Raw genomic sequence first — 21137 nt, 5'->3', positions numbered from 1 at the left:
GGCATCCAAATGGGAGCAGAGGAGGTCAAACTCTCCCTCTTTGCTGACAATATGATCTTATACTTAGAGAACCCCAAAGACTCAACCACAAGACTCCTGGAAGTCATCAAAAAATACAGTAATGTCTCAGGATATAAAATCAATGTCCACAAGTCAATAGCCTTTGTATACAACAGCCAACATGACAGGTTAATTAAAGACACAACTCCCTTCACCATAGCTTCAAAGAAAACGAAATATGTAGGAATATACCTAACAAAAGAGGTAAAGGACCTCTATAAAGAAAATTATGAAACCCTAAGAAAGGAAATTGCAGAGGATATTAACAAATAGAAGAACATGCCATGCTTATGGCTGGGAAGAATCAACTTTGTTAAAATATCTATACTTCCCAAAGCAATCTACCGATCCAGTGCCATCCCTATTAAAATACCAACATTGTACTTTCAAGACTTGGAAAAAATGATTCTGCATTTTGTATGGAACCAAAAAAAAAAAAAAAAAAAAAAACGTGTATAGCTAAGGCAGTTCTTAGTAATAAAAACAAAGCTGGGGGCATCAGCATACCAGATTTTAGGCTGTACTACAAAGCCATAGTGGTCAAGACAGCATGGTACTAGCATAGTACATTTGGAATGGAGACATAGACATTGGAATTGAATAGAAAACCAGGAAATGAAACTAACATCTTGCAACCACCCAATCTTCAATAAACCAAACAAGAAGATACCTTGGGGGAAAGACTCCCTATTTAATAAATGGTGCTGGGAGAACTGGATAGCCATATGTAAAAGACTGAAACTGGACCCACACCTTTCTCTATTCACAAAAACTGATTCAAGATGGATAAAGGACTTAAATTTAAGGCATGAAACCATAAAAATCCTCAAAGAAACCATAGGAAAAACACTAGAAGATACCAGCCTGGGGAAAGACTTCATGAAGACGACTGCTATGGCAATTGCAACAACAAAAATAAATATAAACAAATGGGACTTAATTAAACTGAAAAGCTTCTGTTCAGCCTGAGAGACAACCACCAAAACAAACAGACAACCTACACAATGAGAAAGGATATTTACATATTTTGAATCAAACAAAAGCTTGATAACTAGGATCTATAGAGAACTTAAATTAATCCACATGAAAAAAGCCAACAAGTCTATATATCAATGAGCAAGAGACATGAATACAACCTTCTCTAAAGAAGACAGACGAATGGCTAACAAACATATGAAAAAATGCTTATCATCCCTAATTAGTAGAGAAATGCAAATCAAAACCACCCTGAGATACCATCTAACCCCAGCAAGAATGGCCCACATCACAAAATCTCAATACTGCAAATGCTGGCATGGATGTGGAGAGAAGGGAACACCTTTACACTGCAGGTGGGACTGTAAACTAATACAACCTTTTTGGAAGGAAGTATGGAGAAAACTCAAAGAACTCAAGCTAGACCTCCCATTTGATCCTGCAATCCCATTACTGGGTATCTACCCAGAAGGAAAAAAATCCTTTTATCATAAGGACACTTACACTAGACTGTTTATTGCAGCTCAATTTACAATCGCCAAAATGTGGAAACAGCCCAAATGCCCACCAACCCAGGAAAGGATTAACAAACTGTGGTGTATGTACACTATGGAATACTATTCAGTCATTTAAAAAATGGAGACTTTACAGCCTTTGTATTACCTGGATGGAAGTAGAACACATTATTCTTAGTAAAGCATCACAAGAATGGAGAAGCATAAATCCTATGTACTCAATTTGGATATGAGGACAATTAATGACAATAAACGACATGGTGGGGGTGGGGTAAGGGGAGAGCAGAGAAAGAAGTAGGGAGGAGTCGGGGAAAGGAAGAGCAGAGAGAGGGAAGGAGGGAGGGGTGGGATCTCAGTACACCTTTTGGGAGCAAGGCACAATTGTAAGAGGGACTTACCTAACAAATGCAATCAGTGTAAGGGGTTTCTTGTACCCTCAATGAATCCCCAACAATAAAGGGGGTGATACACCTTTTGGGAACAAGACATAGTTGTAAGAGGGACTTTACCTAACAAATGCAATTAGTATAACCTGGTCTCTTGTACCCTCAATGAATCCCCAACAATTAAAAAAAAAAAAAAAGATGGACTCAAGGGTAGATTCTTGTCAAGGATGAAAACAGAGGCTGTGCACAGTAGTACAAGCCTATGATTCCAGCACTATGGGAGAATGAGGTGGGAGGACCTCTTGCACCGAGGAGTTTAAGGTTGCTATGAGCTATGAAGACACTACTGCACTCCAATCTAGGTGACAGAGTGAGACCCTACCTCGAAACAAAAATCAAAATAATAAAAATGAAAACAGAAGTGCCCAACAGCCAATGACACAGCTAAGAACACCAGGTCCACAACTGGACAGAATGAAACTTCCTGGTTCACTTTTATCAAAAGACAACTCTAGTCACAGGCTCCCTCTAGGAGTCAAGCTCCCAGAGTGGCAGTCTCAGTTCCTCTGTCCCCCTCCCTTGCCCACTGTGGCTTTGAACTTCCCCATGGTCACTTTTGGATCCCTCCAGAAAGAGCCAATCCAAATTCCCAAAGCCTCTCACTAGGCTGTCTTGCGTCTCTCCTCCCTTCATGGCACTGGTGGCTGGACATAGCTTGCCCCTTGCCCAGATGGGAAAGCTGCACCTTCTTGCCTGGGTCCCAGGCCTGGATGTGCTATGGCAGAGTTGAGATGCTGTCTGCTTGGGAGACCCCAAGACTGCTGCACCTCAAAGACTGGTTCTCCTGGGACACTCAGGGTAGTAAAAGTGAGAAGGGGGAAGGTATGGGGGGCAGTAATAAATGGGGGCATTTCAGGAGGCCTGTGGGATCTGGCTGGTAATAGAGAAGCTGAGATTCCTGTGGCCCACAGAGCACCCTCATTCCTCTGTGCACCCGGGCACTGGCGCAGGTCTGACAAACATCTGTTGGTGCCTTGACTGCGGCAGAGCTCAGCTGTGCATCTCCAGTGGGCAGCAGGGACAGCATCAAGAATGCTGCCCACCTTCTCTTCCATGAGGGCTTAACAGACTATGCCCAGTTAAAGAAGGGAGTTAAAACACAGCCAGGGAGAAAGTAGGATAAGCCCTGCAACATGGGACCGGGATTGAAGGTGCAGGGTGCACACACAGACTTTTATGTATAGGTCTAAGTGTGTGTGTGCCCGTGTGCAATCCAGCATCTATTTTCCAGTATGTGTTGTGGGTGCCTAGGAATAACAGCTGCCTGGGAGCAATGAGCACACCTGGCACCCAGATCTTGGTTTCTACATATCCCTTTCCACTCAGAGGACCCAAGGCTCCTTGAAGAGACAGCTGATGCCAGAGCCAGGGCGCAGCACATGTGGGACCAACTTGGAGTACCACATGTCCCACAGGAAGAGAGTGCTCAGAGAACAGACACATACATCCAGAGGACACCCGAGCAGCTGGAAGGGTCTCTTGACAGTCACGGTGGGACAGTCTGAGGACTGAGATAAATACCAACAGTAATCCATCACAGCCCACTGAGTAACAGGCACATCGAAGTGCACATGGACAAACCCACAAGTGAAGGGAAGACAGCAGTGCTAACGCGTGTGGAAAGGACAATGCAGGACTATTGTGACAAGCAGCAGACAATGCCCTGGCTTTGCTGTGGTTTGAATGTCTGTCCCTCAGAAATGCTTGCTGAGAGTTAAGCCCCATTGTGGCAGTACTGAGAGGGGGTGCCTTTAAGAGGTGACTGGGTTATGAGGGCTCTGCCCTCACACATGTGTTGCAGATATGCACCCCTTGCTCAAGACATGGCAGTTCGCCTCAATGTGCTCCTTCAGATTGTTTCTGGGAAACATTTCCTTGAGGATCGAGCTTCTGTACCTGCCTATAGATATGTAGGAATTTGCAGAAAAGTCTCTCCCTAGGAGGTGTGGAGAAACAGCCAAGGTGTAGCTGGGGGATAGACAGACTGGTTCGAGCATTGGATCCTACTCTCTGCCTTCTCTCTTCATTAACATTATAATCACTAGTTTCCATTTGGGCTAAAAGGAACAGACAGCCAGGCTCCCTTATGTTTTTACTCTAAACAAAATCAATTGTATATGTGTTCCTCAGCCTTCACACTAAATTGTAATCTTAAATGGTAGCTTCCTAATGTTACTTCACTTCTTTGTATATGTGTTAAATTCTTACTGAATGATGGAAAGTATACAATGTAATCAGTAAAGTTTAGCTGGGCAGCCGACCAGAGCGAGTCACGGTCTCCCTTGAAATAATCATTCCGTCTGCAGTTCTTTCCCCTGCGTCCCTGATCAGAAGCTCCAAAGAACATACAACTTCACACATGGATTTATCTCCTTGTGGATTCACAGGTTAATGAGTTAATGGATTGGTGGATCATTATAGAAGTGGGATGGGTGGCTTTGTAAGATGAGGAAGAGAGGCCTAAGCCAGCACTTTAGCATGCTTGGTGCCACCTGTGCTGCCTTAGGACTCCGCAGTGTCCCCACAAGCATGAAGATGCTCCATAGGTGTGACCCTGTGACCTTGAACTTCTCAATCCCCAGAACTATAAGAAATAAGTTCCTTTTCTTTATAAAAGTGCCTGGCTTCAGGCATTCCGTTATATGCAACAGAAAACAGAGTGAAAAGTCTCAAAGCATCTCCCGACAAATTACAGACCACAGAGAGAAACAGAGTTGCTTCACATCAGAGAGGGTCATTGCCTAACGTTCAGGGCATAATTGCCAGTTCCACAGGGGCTACCAGCCTCCCGTATGGAAAGCTAAGCTGAGGCACTTGGGCTGGACAAGCAGCTGCATGGGCACTGTGGATGACCAGATAGGTCCCTGAACAGTAGAGTCTGGGGTCCCCTCTTCCTGGGAGACAGGGAGCTTTAACATAAACCAAAGGCCACTGTCTCTCCTGCCTTGGGTGTCAATTATCAGGATGTACTGCCCTAGCTCAGCAGTGCCCGATTGTTGGACACTTATTCAGGGAGGGACTGCACAACCAAGTCACCCCAGGAGGCCTCAAGGCAACGATGGCCCCTTCTTACCAGATACCTCAGAGGCAACCATGGTTAGAATTCTAGAGTCAGAGATTACATTCTATGGAGTTGATTAGAATATCTGGGCCCTGTCTGAATCCCCCAGTAGAGCCTCAAAGCCAGATGATGAGTGCCAGAGTGCAGGAGGCAGGGTGCTTCAAAAATATCTACTACAGAAAAGACTAAAGGAGAGAAAGAGCCTAAGGAGACCTGAGATTCAAGGCATGAAGCCTTACATACAGAGGGAAGTACAATAACGAAGCCCATCACCAGAAAAAGGGGACAAATCTGTGTCTCAGACACTATCATGTTCAATGCTAGTTCCCAGGGCAAGAGCAACATGATGTTATGTGGAAGGATGGCCTTATTCTTGGCAAGGTGTCACAAGGCCTGCAAATAACTCTTAAATGGTTCAGGAAAAAAATCCCATATATGCAGGTATCTCTGCAAAGAAAGAAAAGCAGGATGCTAATGGGACAAGCCAAAATGCACACAATGCCTCACCATTACACCATGCTTGCAGCTTCTCTATTGGTCTGCAATTTTCTAAAACAAACATTCAAGAAAGGAGAGGTAGGGAAAAGAGGGGAAGAAAGAAAGACACGTTGGCCCCCAGACTTCTGTACTCTAAGATGAATTCAGGTTTGGGAACTTTGGACTCAGTCTGTCCCATTCATCTAAGATTAAAAATCAAAGGCCAAAAGAAAAAAAAACAAAGGCCAGCTTGGTGCCTATAGCTCAGCGGCTAGGGTGCCAGCCACATACACTGGAGCTGGTGGGTTTGAATCCAGCCTGGGCCTGCCAAATGACAATGACAACTACAACCAAAAAATAGCAGGGCATTGTGGTGGGCGCCTGTAGTTCCAGCAACTTAGGAGGCTGAGGCAAGAGAATCGCTTAAGCCCAAGAGTTTGAGGTTGCTATAAGCTGTATGCCACAGCACTCTACCCAGGGTGACATAGTGAGACTCTGTATCAAAAAATAATGATAATAATCAAATCAAATCAAAATCAAAATCAAAGGCCAGGTGCAATAGCTCCCACTTATAATCCTAGCACTCTGGGAGGCTAAGGCAGGTGGATTGCCTGAGCTTAGTAGTTCAAGACCAGCCTGAGCAAGACCAAGACCTCATCTCTACTAAAAATAGAAAAATTAGCTGGGCATGAAGGCAGGTGCCTGTAGTTCCAGCAACTCAGGAGGCTGAGATAGGAGGACTACTTAAACCCAGGAGTTTGAGGTTGCTTTGAGTTAGGCTGATGCCATGACACTAATCTGTGCAACAGAGTGAGTCTCTGTCTCGAAAGAAAAAAAAAGATTAAAAATAATAAAAGTAGCAGACACATGGGCTCTCACAACATATTTTCCAGTTTACCTGGTGGCCAGACTGTAACTGCCTATCTTAGCCCAGGGCACATGCTGCGCCTGGGGCATTTTCCATAGAGGTCAAACCTCGGTGGGACAGTCAGCAGTCCTCTCCAAGGAGAGATCTAGAGCTTTCGGCTCTAACCCTTGAGTGAACCAGGTAAAGAAATCCCTTGTCCGGTGGTGGTCAGCTGCAAATGCCTCTACTTCCTGAATCCTTAACTGCGGAAGCCCCCATGGGAAGCAGTGGCCTCTGAGACCCACTAGGACCATGGCACAACCCTGGGAATGATAGCCATCAGGCAGGACATGCCCGAAAAGCAATCCCACACGGCCAGGCCCATACCTAGCTCCTCACGTGTGAACGGCAGGAAGGTTGTATCCTCATTCAGGTTCTTGTTGAAGTCGATGCACAGTAGACTGAGCTTCTTCTTGATGCTTTTGATTTTCTGAGGAAAAGACGACAGTAGTGGGAGGAGGAAAGACCAGCAGGAAAAGTGTATACCACACTAGCTGCAGGGACATGCCTATTCCCATTAAAGCTGGGGCCAAGTGGGTTCCTCCCCTGACCTAAGCAAGAAAAGAGACAACTGGAAAGAGTAAAAAGGCCAAGACAGAAAGAAGACAGACTCGGGTGGCCACAAGGCTGTCCCTGTGGCACGGGTCTGAGCCTAACTTCCAGAACCTCCTCTCAGAAGCCATCTTCGGCCTATAGCCTACGCTTTTAAACATTTTAACAGAGACACGTTTTCATCCTTTATCTGGTAAATTCGGTTTTCAGAAAGTTAAAAACCAGCCCTGGTACTATGGGGTACCAGCTAAAAAAGTGACTCTCAAGTGGCCCCTTTGCCAGTGCTGAATGCAAAGAGGTCACCACATGACAAAGACCTCACTTGGGACCGCGTGATAAGCGACAGACTGGCAGCAGAGTTGGGCTTCAACTCAGAACCTGTGAAGGCAGAGGTGGTGTGGGGAGCCACACCATTTGACTCCCTCCCTGGGGCAGCTTTGGCGCCCTTAGAGAGGGGGTCCCTGCCCCTTGGCAGGGGGATGACACTGTCCTCAAGGCTAGAGCACAGATGCCCACCAGACGAACAGAAGGGTAGGCAGGGGACGGCAAACTGTGCTGACAACTGTGCCCAGAATGTGGGCTCATCAGGCAGGCTATGGCTCTGAACCAGGTGCTCAGGCTCATTGGGCCTCTTCTGGGAGCAGGCCCCACACTGATGCTTCCAAATGTCCCTTTCATTGGCACCTCATGCAAGCAAGCCCAGCCAGCCTTTCCTCTCTGAGGGAAGGTACATTTGTCTTTTAAAACCAATACTGGTGGGAACAGGATTCAAGTGACAAGAACAGTCACACCGACAGAACTCTGGCTGCCTGTATCAGCCCTTTTATTTCCTGTATAGATGCTCTGCAACCTAGGATGGGAGGTACACTCCAACAGACCCACTTATGAATTGAAAATGTCTTTAACACTCCAATGGAGCATCACAGCTGGGCCCAGCCCACAGTACACATGCTCAGGACACCACGTCAGTCACCTACCGTAAGACTTAACTAATATATAGTAAAGTATCAACCATCTTATGTAACTCAATGAACACAGCAGTGCCCTGAGGAGCACCCTCCAGCTGCCACCAGCCCAGGAAAAGATTAAAATTCAAAATTTGAAGTATGGTTTCTTTTTTTTTTTGAGACAGAGCCTCAAGCTGTCCCCCTGGGCAGAGTGCCGTGGCATTACAGCTCACAGCAACCTCCAACTCCTGGGCTCAAGCGAGTCTCCTGCCTCCGCCTCCCAAGTAGCTGGGACCACAGGCGCCCGCCACAACGCCCGGCTATTTTTTGGTTGCAGCCGTCATTGTTGTTTGGCGGGTCCGGGCTGGGGATTCGAACCCGCCACCTTAGGTGTACGTGGCTGGCGCCTTAGCCGGTTGAGCTATAGGCGCCGAGCCTGAAGTATGGTTTCTATGGTAAATCAGGGCCTGTCTGTATTCTGGTGCCTTGATGACTTGGGATCCTTCTACGTGGCCAGTTCCTAGAGACAGTGCACTACTGTGAGTACCAACACACTTTCCCACAGACCATGTCCTGGAGCGCCAGCCCCACCCTAACCACCCCAGGGCAAGGCACCAGACGTCTAGGACAGCCCCTGTGCCCAGGGCCCACCACCACCCTCTGCTGGTGAAGCCTCCTGCCCAGAGGGCACCTCTGACTGGCCTGGTACTGCCCACTCTTCTTGGGAACTGTGACAAACTTTTTTTTTTTGCAGTTTTTGGCCAGGACCAGGTTTGAACCTGCCACCTCCGGTATATGGGACCAGCACCCCAACTCCTTTGAGCCACAGGTGCCACCCAACAAACTTCTTTATAATGGTGGCTGTCCTCTGCTCTCTCAGACTCAATCTACCTTTATTTCCTGCTGATACGCCAGACTTAACTCCATTATCACAACTCTGAGCTCTGCACAAACTATCTCACCTTACCCTTGAGCCCACTCATGCCATGGGGGCAGCTCACCTGGTACCTGCAGTTCTGTGTCCTGGGCCCCAGTCCTCTGGCTCCAGCCCCTATGCCTACACTGTCACCTCTACAAGCCCAGACCAGGAATGGGAAGAGCCCAGCAGGGAAGGCAAGGGTAGAGGTTCTTGGGGCTTACTGGCCTGTTCCCAAGTCACCAGGTGAAGGGGCAGGCAGTGCAGCCTAAGCTGGTCTTATGGTTCATCAGAGACAGAGACAAGCGCCAACCTGCCTCCCACTGGCAGAGAGAGAGGCCCTTAGGAACTGTGATCACCCTGGAGGAGGCAGGTCAGGAGAAAGTGACTCCAACTGTTGGCCTTTTCATCCCCCTGCTCCAGCCTCTTCAGGGCCATGACCAGTCATGAGCCAGGTACAGGAGAGCAAAGAGCTACAGAGCTGGGAAACACTGCATAGGCCAGAGACAGGCCGCCCTCCCTTCTCAGTTAAGACAGAAACCACACAGCAAGTCCTTCAGAAGGGGTGAAAGGCCATGAGGGGCCAAGGGGCTGAGGGCACAAGTTTTTCAGGAACCTCAGGAATACGTGGCATAGCAAAGAGGGATGTGAGCAAGAATAATGACACCTTAAAAATCACAGGACCTGGCCTGGGTACCTCGCCTTCTCCCTTCCCAGAAGAACTTTTCCTAACTACCGAACACTGCTCCAGTCTTTCAGATTTTTAACTGTGGGAGTCACTGTGTCAAATGGAGTGAGAAGCAATCTGGCCTTGAGAAATAAAGTATAAAACAATAAAAGAGCCTCAAACTGTCCCCCTGGGTAGAGTGCCATGGCTTCACTGCTCACAGTAACCTCCAACTCCTGGGCTCAAGCAAGTCTCCTGCCTCAGCCTCCCAGGTAGCTGGGACCACAGGTGCCCACCACAACGCCCAGCTATTTTTTGGTTGCAGCCATTATTGTTGTTTGGCGGGTCCGGGTTGGATTCGAACCCGTCACCTTAGGTGTATGTGGCTGACGCCTTAGCTGCTTGAGTCACAGGCGCTGAGCCTCCAGAATGGTTTCTTTCCAAGCAAAAACTCTGTACCCTTTAAACAGTAACTTCCCATTCTCCCCCACCCCCACCTATTCAGCCCCTGGTCACCTCTAATCTACTTTCCCTCTTTGAATCTACCTGTTCTAGCTGCTTCATATAAATGGAATTATACATTTGTCCATTTTGGTCTGCTTCTTACACTTGGTATAACATTTTCAAGGTTTATCCACATTGTAGCATGTGTCAGAATTACATTCCTTTGTAAAAGCTGAGTAATAAAAAAAAAAAAGTCACAGGACCTCACCATGCGCAGTGGCTCATGCCTGTAATCCTAGCACTCTGGGAGGCCAAGGCAGGTGGATTGCCAGAGTTCATGAGTTTTGAAACCAGCCTGAGCAAGAGGAAGACCTAGTTTTCCTCTAAAAATAGCCAGGTGTTGTGGCGGGAGCCTGTAGTCCTAGCTACTTGGGAGGCTGAGGCAAGAGAATCGCTTGAGCCCTGGAGTTTGAGGTTGTTGTGAGCCATGATGCCACAGCACTCTATGGGGGGTGATGAAGTGAGATTCTGTCTCAAAAAAACTAAGCCAACCTGAGTAGTTTGCTGCCCTCCTGCAGCCCCGGTTCCCAGCCAGAAAACAGGAGACACCCTCACACCAAGCCACGGAGAAGACTCATGAGATGAAAGCAGGGAAGTACCAGCTGATACCCATGTTCTTTCTTACTCTCTCTTTTGAGAGAATGTGCTCTTGGGAGTTGCCCCGATCCTAGAGAATTGAGAGGATTCACAGAGAGCCATTTTGGAGAGACCTGCTTTCCTGGAATTCAGATCTTCTGGCTTCAGAAAGGATGGGCTCAACCCCGAACAGAGGATACTTCCAGGGGATGTGGGGACCCCCACCCATGATGTCCGAGTCCCAGGCACTCACTTCCTGAGTTTCTCTGGGGAGATGTAACCCATTCCTCCTGCCCAGCTTGATGAGCCGTTCCAGGTACCGAGCTGCTTCTGGCCTCAGCGAGTCCTTTGCAACCTTCTCCTGGATGTGCAAATTGAAACACTGTTTACCTGAACAGCAAATGATGGTCAGGGTGTGGAGACCCTGGGTCACTCATACATCGTCAGTAGGAATGGAGGACAATGCAGCTGTTCTAGAGAGCAATTTGACAGCTTCTTAAAAACCTAATCCTCCTGGTCCCTATAGCCTGGCAGTTATAGTCAGGGCATTCACCTCAGAGAAATGACAAACCCTGCATGCAGATACCCTGTGTTCAGAACAGCCACAAACTGGAATCAGCCCAGAGGTCCTTTAATAGTGTGATGATTAAGCAGGAATAAGCACTGAATTGTACCAAGGTCTGTTAGAAGATTATATTGTAGTTTTGCAAAATATCATCATTTGAGGAACCTGGGCAAAGTGTACACAGGTATACTCTGTATCGTTTCATATAACTGCATGTGAACCTATAATTGTCACAGGAAAACTTCAGTTAGAAAAAAAAAAATCCTATACTTGCAATAAAGCACATTAGCTGTGTTTTCCTGACACTGAAGGGCACATGTCTGTGAGTTTTAGGGTGTCCCTGCCTAAGAGGATGGACCCAACAGCAGGACAAACATCTCTGGTTGTCCTCTCCTGATCACACGGTGTCAGAGCAAAAGCCCTGTGGCATGCCAGAAGCAGCATCCAGGAGAGGCAGGAGCCCCTGTCACTGGGCCTCTCTGACTCCACATGAATCCCCAGAATGGCTAAGACATAGAAGGGAACCTGGCAGTGAGGGATAACCCTGGAGCCCCATTGTTTTATACTTTGTTGGTGGTGTTCTCCATCTGTCTTAATCATTTTTTAACAGCTTTTTAAAAAATTGTTGCAAAACATATGTAACATAATATCTACCATTTAACCATTTTTAGAGGCATAATTCAGTAACATTAAACACAGTCACGTTGTTGTTCAACCACTGCCACCCTCAGCCTCCAGTCTCTCTTTTCTTTTTACTCTTTAGAATCCAGAGAGCAGGATTTACCAGTTTGAAAAGGCTCTGGTCCCTGGTCCTCCTCCAGAGATACTCAGCCCTGCCAGGCTTCCCATTGCCAGTCTGTCTGGTTCTTTGCCATGTCAGCCATGTGCCTGGCAGTCCCAGACGCTGTGTTCCCACTGTCTCCCTCACCTGGAGCCACACTATCCTCTGGTACACATCCTGCCGCATGCTCATCTCCACGTCAAACTCAGACAGCTTCTTGTCCGCCTCTGTGCTGGCCGTCCGAATATCCTTGGAGGGAGAAACATGCTGGGGAAAGTCAAGGATATTCCTCTGAACTGAAACAAGTGAAACAACAGAGAGGGGTGTGAAAATGGATGCCAGAAACAACTAGGAAGCGCTAACCAGAACCCTTTACTCAGGTGTATCTGCTGAATCCTTCCATGAAAACGCATCACACCAGGCCCAAGCTGGGTGCTGGGAAGGAGACACAAGGAGCTGTCATCAGCATCCTGGGGGATATCACAGCCCAAATAAAAACATGGCAAAAGAAATTAATGAATTAACAATTAATAAATAAATAAAAGCACAGAGTCAACCCACAATACTCTAAGCCAAGGGTCCTCAAACTTTTTAAACAGGGGGCCAGTTCACTGTCCCTCAGACCGTTGGAAGGCCGGACTGTGGGCCCGGGGACGAGTCGGCTGCTAAGCAGGACAGGCAGTGGCGGCAAAAACACCCGGCGGGCCGGGTAAATGTCCGAGGCGGGCCGCAGTTTGAGGATGCCTGCTCTAAGCCAAGAAGGACCCTAATGGAGATAGGTATGACAAGATAAGCTGACAGAACTCCATTCTAGGAAAAAAGTTATGGTCAGTAGTGGTTGTATTTTAAATGCATTAAGTCACTTTATGATTCCCAGAGCACATTCACTCTTTCTGCTTGACAGAGGAAGTGTCAGTGGCTTTAAAAGCTTAAGTTTGGGGCTGGGCTCATGCCTATAATCCCAGTACTCCAGGAGACCCAGGCAGGAGGACTTTACTTGAGCTTAGGAGTTCAAGACCAGCCTGAGAAGGAGTGAGACCCTGTCCCTACTTAAAAAATATAGAAATTAGCTGGGTGTGGTGGTGGGTGCCTGTACTTCCAGCTTCTTGGGAGGCTGAGGCAGAAGGATCAGTTGGGTCCAGGAGTTATTGTGAGGTAGGCTGATACCACAGCACTCCAGTTTAGAGCAACAGAGTGAGATTCTATCTCAAAAAAAAGTATAAGATTTAAAATGGAGTCATCCCATGACCCAAAAACACCACTGCTGGGCATCAGGCCAAGAGAAATGTGGCAGACATCCACATCCATGCTCAAGGCAGGATTCACAACAGCCACAAAATAGAAATAACCTGAATGTCCTTTGACATCTAAATGGGCACTCACGTGGTCCATCCACACAGTGGAATATTACTCAGCCATGAAATGAAACAAGGCTCTGACACAGGCTATGTAGACAGACCTTGAGGACATCATGCTCAGGGACAGAAGCCGACACAGAAGGACACATAGTGTGAGATTCCATTTATCTGAAATGTCCAGAATAGGCAGATCCTCAGAGACAGGAAGTAGAATCATGGTCACCAGGGGTTGGGAGCAGGAGAAACTGGGAGTGACTGGTAAACAGTATAGTTTCTTTTTTTTTTTTTTCTGCTAAGGCTAGGTTTGAACCTGCCACCTCCAGCATATGGGGCTGGCACCCTACCCTTCTGAGCCACAGGCACCGCCCACCTATAGTTTCTTTTTGGGGTGATGAAAATGATCTAAAAGAGTGGTAATAGGGGTACAACTCTGCAAATTCACTAAAAACAACTGAGATATGTGCTTTAAATGAATGAATAGTATGCCATGCAAATCGTATCTCAATAGAGTAGTTTAACAAAATAAACCAAAAAAAAGCACACACTTTGCATCAAAGACACTTGAATTCAAATAGCAGTTTGGTCACAAGCACAAATCTGAGCCAATGAAGACGTCCCTAGGCCTTGGTGTGTTTAACTGTGTAGTGGAGACCCTCTGCCAGGCAGGGAGAGGGCCTGGCTACAGTCTGACCACATTAAACACGGTGGGGGGCTCTGGGTCAGGCCTGATGCTCGTGCTCAAGAGAGAACAGAAGACAGGCTCTGTCCTTTTGGGGTTTACAGACTACTGATTAAACCAGCAACTGCGACAGCACCAAGTGTGATGACACAGCAGCTCAGTGCATGGGACAGATACAAGCAGCTGGGATGGGAGAAGAGGGGGACTAGAAGGCTCTTGGGCAAAATAGACTCAATCTACCCTCATAGGGAACCTTGGCATTCTGCAAGGTGAAGGTGGGGAGTATTCTGGGTCAGCAGGAAGGCCCAAGACAAGGGAGTATACCAAGCCTGAGGAGGTGCAAGAAGGCCAGCTGGCAGGGCACAAACAGTGCAGTGCATAAAAGGCCGCACCAAGGATGCTGGTTGTTATCCTGTGGGCAGTGGAAAGGCCTTGAGGGGGATCAGGGTGGAGTGCTGGGGCTGATATTAGTTTTCCTCTTTTTTTAAGAGACAGTCTCATTCTAGTGCCTAGGTTAGAATGTCATGACATCAGCCTAGCTCACAGCAACCTCACACTCCTAGGTTTAGGCCAGTGGTTCTCAACCTTCCATTGGTTTAGGCGATCCTCCTGCCTCAGCCTCCCGAGTAGCTGGGACTATTGGCGCCCATCACAATGCCCACCTAATTTTTTGTTTTTAGTAGAGACAGGGTCTCCCTCTTACTCAGGCTGGTCTTGAACACCTGAGCTCAAGTAATCCATGGGTCTCAGCCTCCTAGAGTGCTACAGCTACAGCTGATTTTAGTTTTCTTTAAAACTGCTCTGGTTAGGGGTGGCATCTGTGGCTCAAGGAGTAGGGCGCTGGCCCCATATACCGGAGGTGGTGGGTTCAAAACCTGGCCCCGGCCCCTCCCCAAAAAACCGAAAAACAAAAAAATTGCTCTGGTTAGCATGCTGCAGCAAGGGGAGGTGGGGAGTGGAGGAGACCAAGTGACACCTGGCAGAGTCATGCTGGATAAGAGGGAATTAGTGTCATTCCAGCCTTGTAAGACTTCTGCAAGAGAAACAAAGGAAAAAAGGAGCCACTACTTGGGATGGAAGTGAAACTGAGGCCCAGGCTGGGTGCTAACCTACCTTCATGAAGCCAGAGAGAGGAGGAGGCAGAGCCAGGAGTCAAAGCCAGGTCTGCAGGCGCAAGGCCACTTCCTGGGCTGCAGGCTAACCTCTTGGCCCCAGTCACCCACCCTCACTTCTTAGCAGTAGCAAAACCTCTGCATTGTGAACAGCAGAGGCCAGGGGTTGGCCAGCCCATCAGGGTGATGCCCTGTGAACACATGAGAAACCCTCAGCTTGAATTCAATTCAAGGATTCTCAATGGTCTCCAGAAAAAAGGTCTTTTGGGAGACTCCCAGGGAGAGAGTATTCCTGCTCAAAGTTCTCGGCTGTGTGGCTTGGCACCCATAGCACAGTGGTTATGGCGCCAGCCACATACACCAAAGCTGGCAGGCTCAAACCCAGCGCAGGCCAGCTAAAACAATGACAACTGCAACAAAAATGGCCAGGCATTGTGGCAGGTGCCTGTAGTTCCAGTTACCTGGGAGGCTGAGGCAAGAAAATTGCTTAAGCCCAAGAGTTTGAGGTTGCTGTAAGCTGTGACACCACAGGCCTCTACCGAGGGCAACATAGTGGAATTCTGTCTCAGAAAAAAAGAAAAGCTCTCGGCTGTGAGATTTCTCCAGTCTTTTAGACAGAGAGAACACTGTCATGCTCTCCGGAGGCAGCTCTGGGAAGCAGTGGTCATGACCTATTTGACCAGGCACCTTGTTCCTCACAATTAATAGAGAAACCTCAAGGGGAAAAGAAGATCCTACTGGGGGGCAGGGAGGACACCTGAGGACATGATGTAACCCAAACCAGAGGGCAGAGGCCAAGGTGGCAGGTGGAAGAGGAAACCAAAGGGGCCAAGCTCAGTCTATAGAGAGAAAATAAATATCATCTGGGACTGGGAAAGAGGTCAGAAGGGACTCAGGTTTCAAGACCGTCACCCGAGTTGGCTTCCAGAAGGATGTGCTATGTAGACACGTGTCTTATTTAGGATTCTCAGATGATGTAACCGACTGTGCTCTGAATGGGCAGGTGGGAAAACAGGGAGCTGGCCTCTCCCAGGATGCTTCTGACACCCAGCAGAAGCACCTGCTTGTACTTTTGCACAGCTCACTATGTTAATCCATTGCCACCACCCCAAGGGAATGGGCAGAGCTATTCTGTGACCAGGGTCAAGGGCTTAAGACCATCAGCTCTGGGTTCTGAACTGGTTCTGAGGCCTAAACTGCCCCAACCTGCCAAGTGGCTGCCCTCGGCTTGACCTAGACATACCTGTGTAGGTGACTTCCACGTCGGCCAGCGCCTTGAGTGTGCTCTCATATGACACTTCCTCGAACTTCTGGGAGCCCACCTGGTCATACACACGCTTGGTTTGCTCTATGAGCTCCTTGGTGAGCTCCTCTATCTGCTGGGCGCTCAGGTCCCATCGTAGGTAGTTCATGACAGAGCCCGAAGATGCCATATCCAACACGTCTCCTGCACATGCTGGGCAGAGAGAAGACAGAGCCCAGTGCCAAACAGATCTGCATTACATCCTGAGTTAGGGTGAAAGTAACTCGGGGGCAGAGGGAAAGAGGGGAATCACTCACTTCTCCATCTAAGTGCACAAGCTCTGGGGGTCTGGCAAGATAGTACTGACTGACTAACCCTCTAGAATACAAGGCAATTAATTCTCGGTAGTGTCAGGGGACATCTGTGGTTGTCACAATTGAGGGCAGAGTAGTACTCTTGGTATGGAATGGAAGCAAGGGGTGCTGCCTAACATCCTGCAGCACCCAGGATGACCCACCCCAGAGAACAATCTGGCCTTTGATGTAGACAACAATGCTGTTCAATAAAACATCCTGCCAGGCTGCACCCATGTTTCAATGGGTAGGACACCAGCCACATATACCCAGGCTGGCAGGTTCGAACCCAGCCCAGGGCAGCTAAAATCAACAATGACAGCTGCAACAAAAACATAGCCAGGCGTTGTGGCAGGTGCCTGTAGTCCCAGCTACTTAGGAGGCTGAGGCAACAGAATCATTTAAGCCCAAGAGTTGGAGGTTGCTGTGAGCTGTGACACCACAGCACTCTACTGGGGGCAACAAAGTGAGACTCTGTCTCAAAAACAAACAAACAAACAAAACCACCCTGCCCTTAAGCCACCAAACACATATCCTTGCCAGGACCCTGTAAAGACCCCCATGTTCACAGAAAAGGGGAGTCTAAGACCAACACAGTTCTGCTCAACTCCTGCCATGCCAAAGGGGGAAAGTAAAAAAGTTGCATATCTGGGAGGTCTTTTTTCTACTGGCTTACTCTGCACTTTGCCACCCCCACCCCCACCTAGGGGACCACATAGGCCTCACTCACATAACTCATATGCAATTCAGGACAGGGTGTGGCCATTTAAGACCCATGGGTGCTCTGGGAGTGTAATGAGAGCTTGGTCACTTTGCAGCTTCTCAGAGAAGTGGGTGTATATATAGAGCCATGAAGGCAGGTAGGCAGGTGGGCAGGGAAGGGCTCCTGGCAGCCAGAACAACATGCAAGAAGGCCAGAAGGGCCACTTCTTGAAGAAAGTCAGTGTGGCTTAGCACAAAGAAGTCAGCAAAACCACCTGGCAACACGTGACCAGCCAGGATCCAGGGGAGTCAAAATAATGTGGATTGAAGACCACCAGTGGTTCTGTCAAAGGCCCAATATTTTAGGCTTTACAGGCCACATATGGTCTGTGTTCCATTCAAAAATCATTTTTAGCTCATGGGCTGCACAAAAATAGGCAGGCTGTAGTTTGCCAACCTCTGACATAGACTACAAGGGTTTGAACTTTAATCCTGAGTGCAAGGTGGAGCCCTGGAAAGGGAACAGATTAGGTATTCAATAGGGGGTCTGACAGATGTGCATTTGTACAAAGGTGGGGGCAGGGTTGATATACTAGTTCAGAATGTAGATGCTAAAGTCAAGACCACATGGGTTTGAACCCCTCCTGTGCCACTTGCCAGCTGTTGGATCCTGGCAAGAAACTTTAACTCTCCAAAACCTAAGGATTCCCATCTGTAAAATGGCAGCAATAATCAGAGTACAGAACTATCTAAGAATTCAATGACGGTAAACACCAAACATTTTGCGTAGTGAATATGATGAAAAAGTTTCCAAAAGGCAACTACTATTACAGACCACGGTCTTATCCAAAAACTCTTGAGGCCAGGGATGTTTCAATATTCAGAATTTTCCTCTACTTTAGAAAGGTATTACAGTACAAATGCCATATATCATATAACATCAAGGGTGGTTGAGGTAGCACCCTGCAATCAAATTACTCGTTGTAGTAAAACATGGGAATATACAACAGGGTTTCTCCCCTTCAGTACTGCCGACACCTGGGGCCATAATTCTCTGTGATGGGGCTGTTCTGGGCACTGCAGGACACTGAGCTTGGCCTTCAACCACTCCACGCCAGGAGCACCTCCCAATTATTACAACCAAAAATGTCCCACCCAGTGTTCTCTGAGGTGGCACAATCACCCCAGCGAAGAACCACTGAAATACACTAAGTGGGAAAAAGAAAGGTTCTCAGTTCGTATAGGTCAGATTTTCTGGCTAAAATGACTCTGTTGTGAATTTAAAGCAAATCTTTCCGTTTGCAGAGTTTTTTGGACTTCAGAACTGAAAAGAAAATTAAAAAAGACTGTGGATCTATATTAAACCTTGTTTAATAAAGGACTTCATGAATTCAAAAAAGATAGAGAACAATGACCAATGGGAACTGAATTGTCAGAAAATTCTGAGTCAGGATTTGAGAAACTTGTGGACCAAAGTTTATTCTGTAAATAAACATATTTACCGATTGCCACCTCTGTGCTGGGTCTCTGAACCAATGATTCAGCAGCAAACAAGGCAGACAACATTCCTCCCTTCCTGAAGCTTGAACAACCCTAAGTATCATTATCACAAATATCCGCATCACAATCTTCTGGACAAAGAACTGGGGGAGGGCGGGTGGGAAGGAGAAAATTCAAAGATAGTAGCAAGGAGGCACCATACAAGAACCTGAGGTCACAACACAGATCACATTATTCCCCTACTGAAAATCCTCTCATAGTGCCCCTTTGCCCTTAAAAGGGTCCCCCAGCTGACTATGTAATCTAGCTAAACTTTCTGCTCTCCAAATAGGTTACACGTGTTCCTTCCTCCTCCCGCTTACCTCCCCGTGGGACGCTCCTCCGACACTGGCGGGACACCAGCTTCACTACGTCAAGCCTCGGCTCACCTCCTCGGTTAAGTCTTCAGGGACCACCCTCTCCAAAGAAATCTCCCTTAAGATTGCCCCGTTCATGTTTATCTGCTCCACTGCACCAACGCCTATCTAAAATCCTCCCTTATTTACATGTCGTACGTCTGTCTCTGTCTCTAGAACTCCGGGAGGACAAGGATTGGGCTCCCCAGAGTCTGCCCTAGGGCCTGGAAACGATCGTAGGGGAAGCGCCAATAAGTTCGGTGAATGAAGGAAGTGCTGGAAAACCTGGTTCATTCATTCGTTAGACAAGGGGACGTGGTCTCCCATGCGCTCCACCAGCCGCCGTGGCCCAAGGGACATTACAGGGTTACTCGACTCCTGTCTTAGGCCCAAGTCACGACCCCGGGAGAAGAGAAGGTGCTGGGGACACTCCGGTCCAACTAGCAGGGTCGCACTGAGGAGCGGCCGATACCTGCGGGGGGCTTCATGGCGGCCAGATCTGCACCGATGGTCCTCTCTCTCGTTCCACCTGTTCTGCGTCGAGCCGCCTCCGCCACCACAGCGGCAGCCTTGCTTCCAACCAGCCGCCCCCACTGCAGCCAGCAGACTAAGGGGCCCGCCGCCCGCGCGCCCAGAGCATGCTGGGAGTGCGCGTAAGCCGGGAAGGCGGAGCGCACGCCCACCCGAGCTCCGCCCACACCTGGAAAAACCGGACCCTATCCCCACCCCCCCTACCCCCGACGCTGACACCCACTGCACATGCGATGTAACTCTCCGGCCTATCTTTAGTTCTCAGATGAGGATGGGCAAGGCCCTGGGCTCCATCCCTCAGGAGCTGCCGTCTGAGGGCGGGAAGCATCATTTCCATGGTAACCGCACGCCGCTGACGCCTCTGAGTTTCTGTATTTGCGGCTCTTTCTGTCAGGATTTCTCAGCCTGGGCGTGTACTTGACTCCTTATAATTCTGTAATGAGTTCTACAAGTTTTCTCTTTCATATCTAAGGCGCTTTTTGTGGGTTATTTCCTTCCTAGTATCCTGCCCATCTTCCAGCATCTGAAGAACAGAGTAGGTTCTCCACATGTGTGAGCTGAATCGTTAAATCAATTAAATTAACCGCAGCTTTTCAATAAATAAAACAAGAAACGTAAGCAAGCAGGTGCAATCAACAAAACTTCGATAAACAGACCCATGACTTCAAATAACAGGTGTTTTGGAATAATGCAGCAGCCTGACCTACATTCAGGCAAACATCTTGAACCGCCTAAGGTGCTCAGAAAAAAAAAATTAATAGGATTAAATTAACTAACTTATCCCCGCCCCCCCAAACCCACAACCCACATCCTTTATTTCTGTAAAAAAAGAAAAAAAAAAAATCAGGGCGGCGCCTGTGGCTCAAAGGAGCAGGGCGCCGGCCCCATATGCGGGCGGTGGTGGGTTCAAACCCAGCCCTGGCCAAAAACTGCAAAAAAAAATAATAATAATAATCAAAATAATCCAGGGCATATACTTTAAATAGAATGAAAATCAATTGGGAAAACATCTGGCAACTTTAACTTTCAAGGTGCTCAGTTATCTGTCGTCCTAGACAATTTCACATCACTTGATCTCTATGTCTATCTCTTGAGCACATCAGGCTTAATATTACATCAGTCTTCATTTTCACTGGTCCCTGGGCCTGAGTTGCTTTCCCTTTGGATTTCTCCATCCTTCAAATCCACATCTAGAGGAGTGGCCTTCCCTAACCAATCAACCAGGCCGTGCAACTTCAGCTCTGGTCACAACTACCTCATCTCAGTGTTTCTTCACAGTGCTTGCCATTACCTGACATTTCTAATTTTTCTACTT

The 21137-nt window shown here is 47.9% G+C and overlaps 1 protein-coding gene across 1 annotated transcript in view; it reads right to left on the bottom strand.

Moving 5' to 3' along the window:
* Positions 1–19877, bottom strand: part of THOP1 (thimet oligopeptidase 1) — a 37996-nt gene extending 18119 nt beyond the window's left edge. Inside the window, exons 1-5 of the mRNA XM_012804457.2 lie at positions 19764–19877; positions 16342–16554; positions 12097–12245; positions 10857–10964; positions 6769–6871 (exon numbers count right to left, since the gene is read on the bottom strand). Coding sequence (XP_012659911.1) covers positions 6769–6871; positions 10857–10964; positions 12097–12245; positions 16342–16554; positions 19764–19779 — 589 coding nt within the window. The 5' untranslated portion in view covers positions 19780–19877. The remainder of the gene's footprint in view (positions 1–6768; positions 6872–10856; positions 10965–12096; positions 12246–16341; positions 16555–19763) is intronic.
* Between the last annotated feature and the right edge of the window lie 1260 nt (positions 19878–21137).

Source organism: Otolemur garnettii, unplaced genomic scaffold (assembly GCF_000181295.1).
Source record: "Otolemur garnettii isolate 467f Iridium unplaced genomic scaffold, OtoGar3 scaffold00029, whole genome shotgun sequence".
In the NCBI taxonomy this organism is placed as follows: domain Eukaryota; kingdom Metazoa; phylum Chordata; class Mammalia; order Primates; family Galagidae; genus Otolemur; species Otolemur garnettii.
The sequence above is the reverse complement of the archived record's forward strand: the minus strand, read 5'-3'. Positions and strand labels throughout refer to the sequence as shown.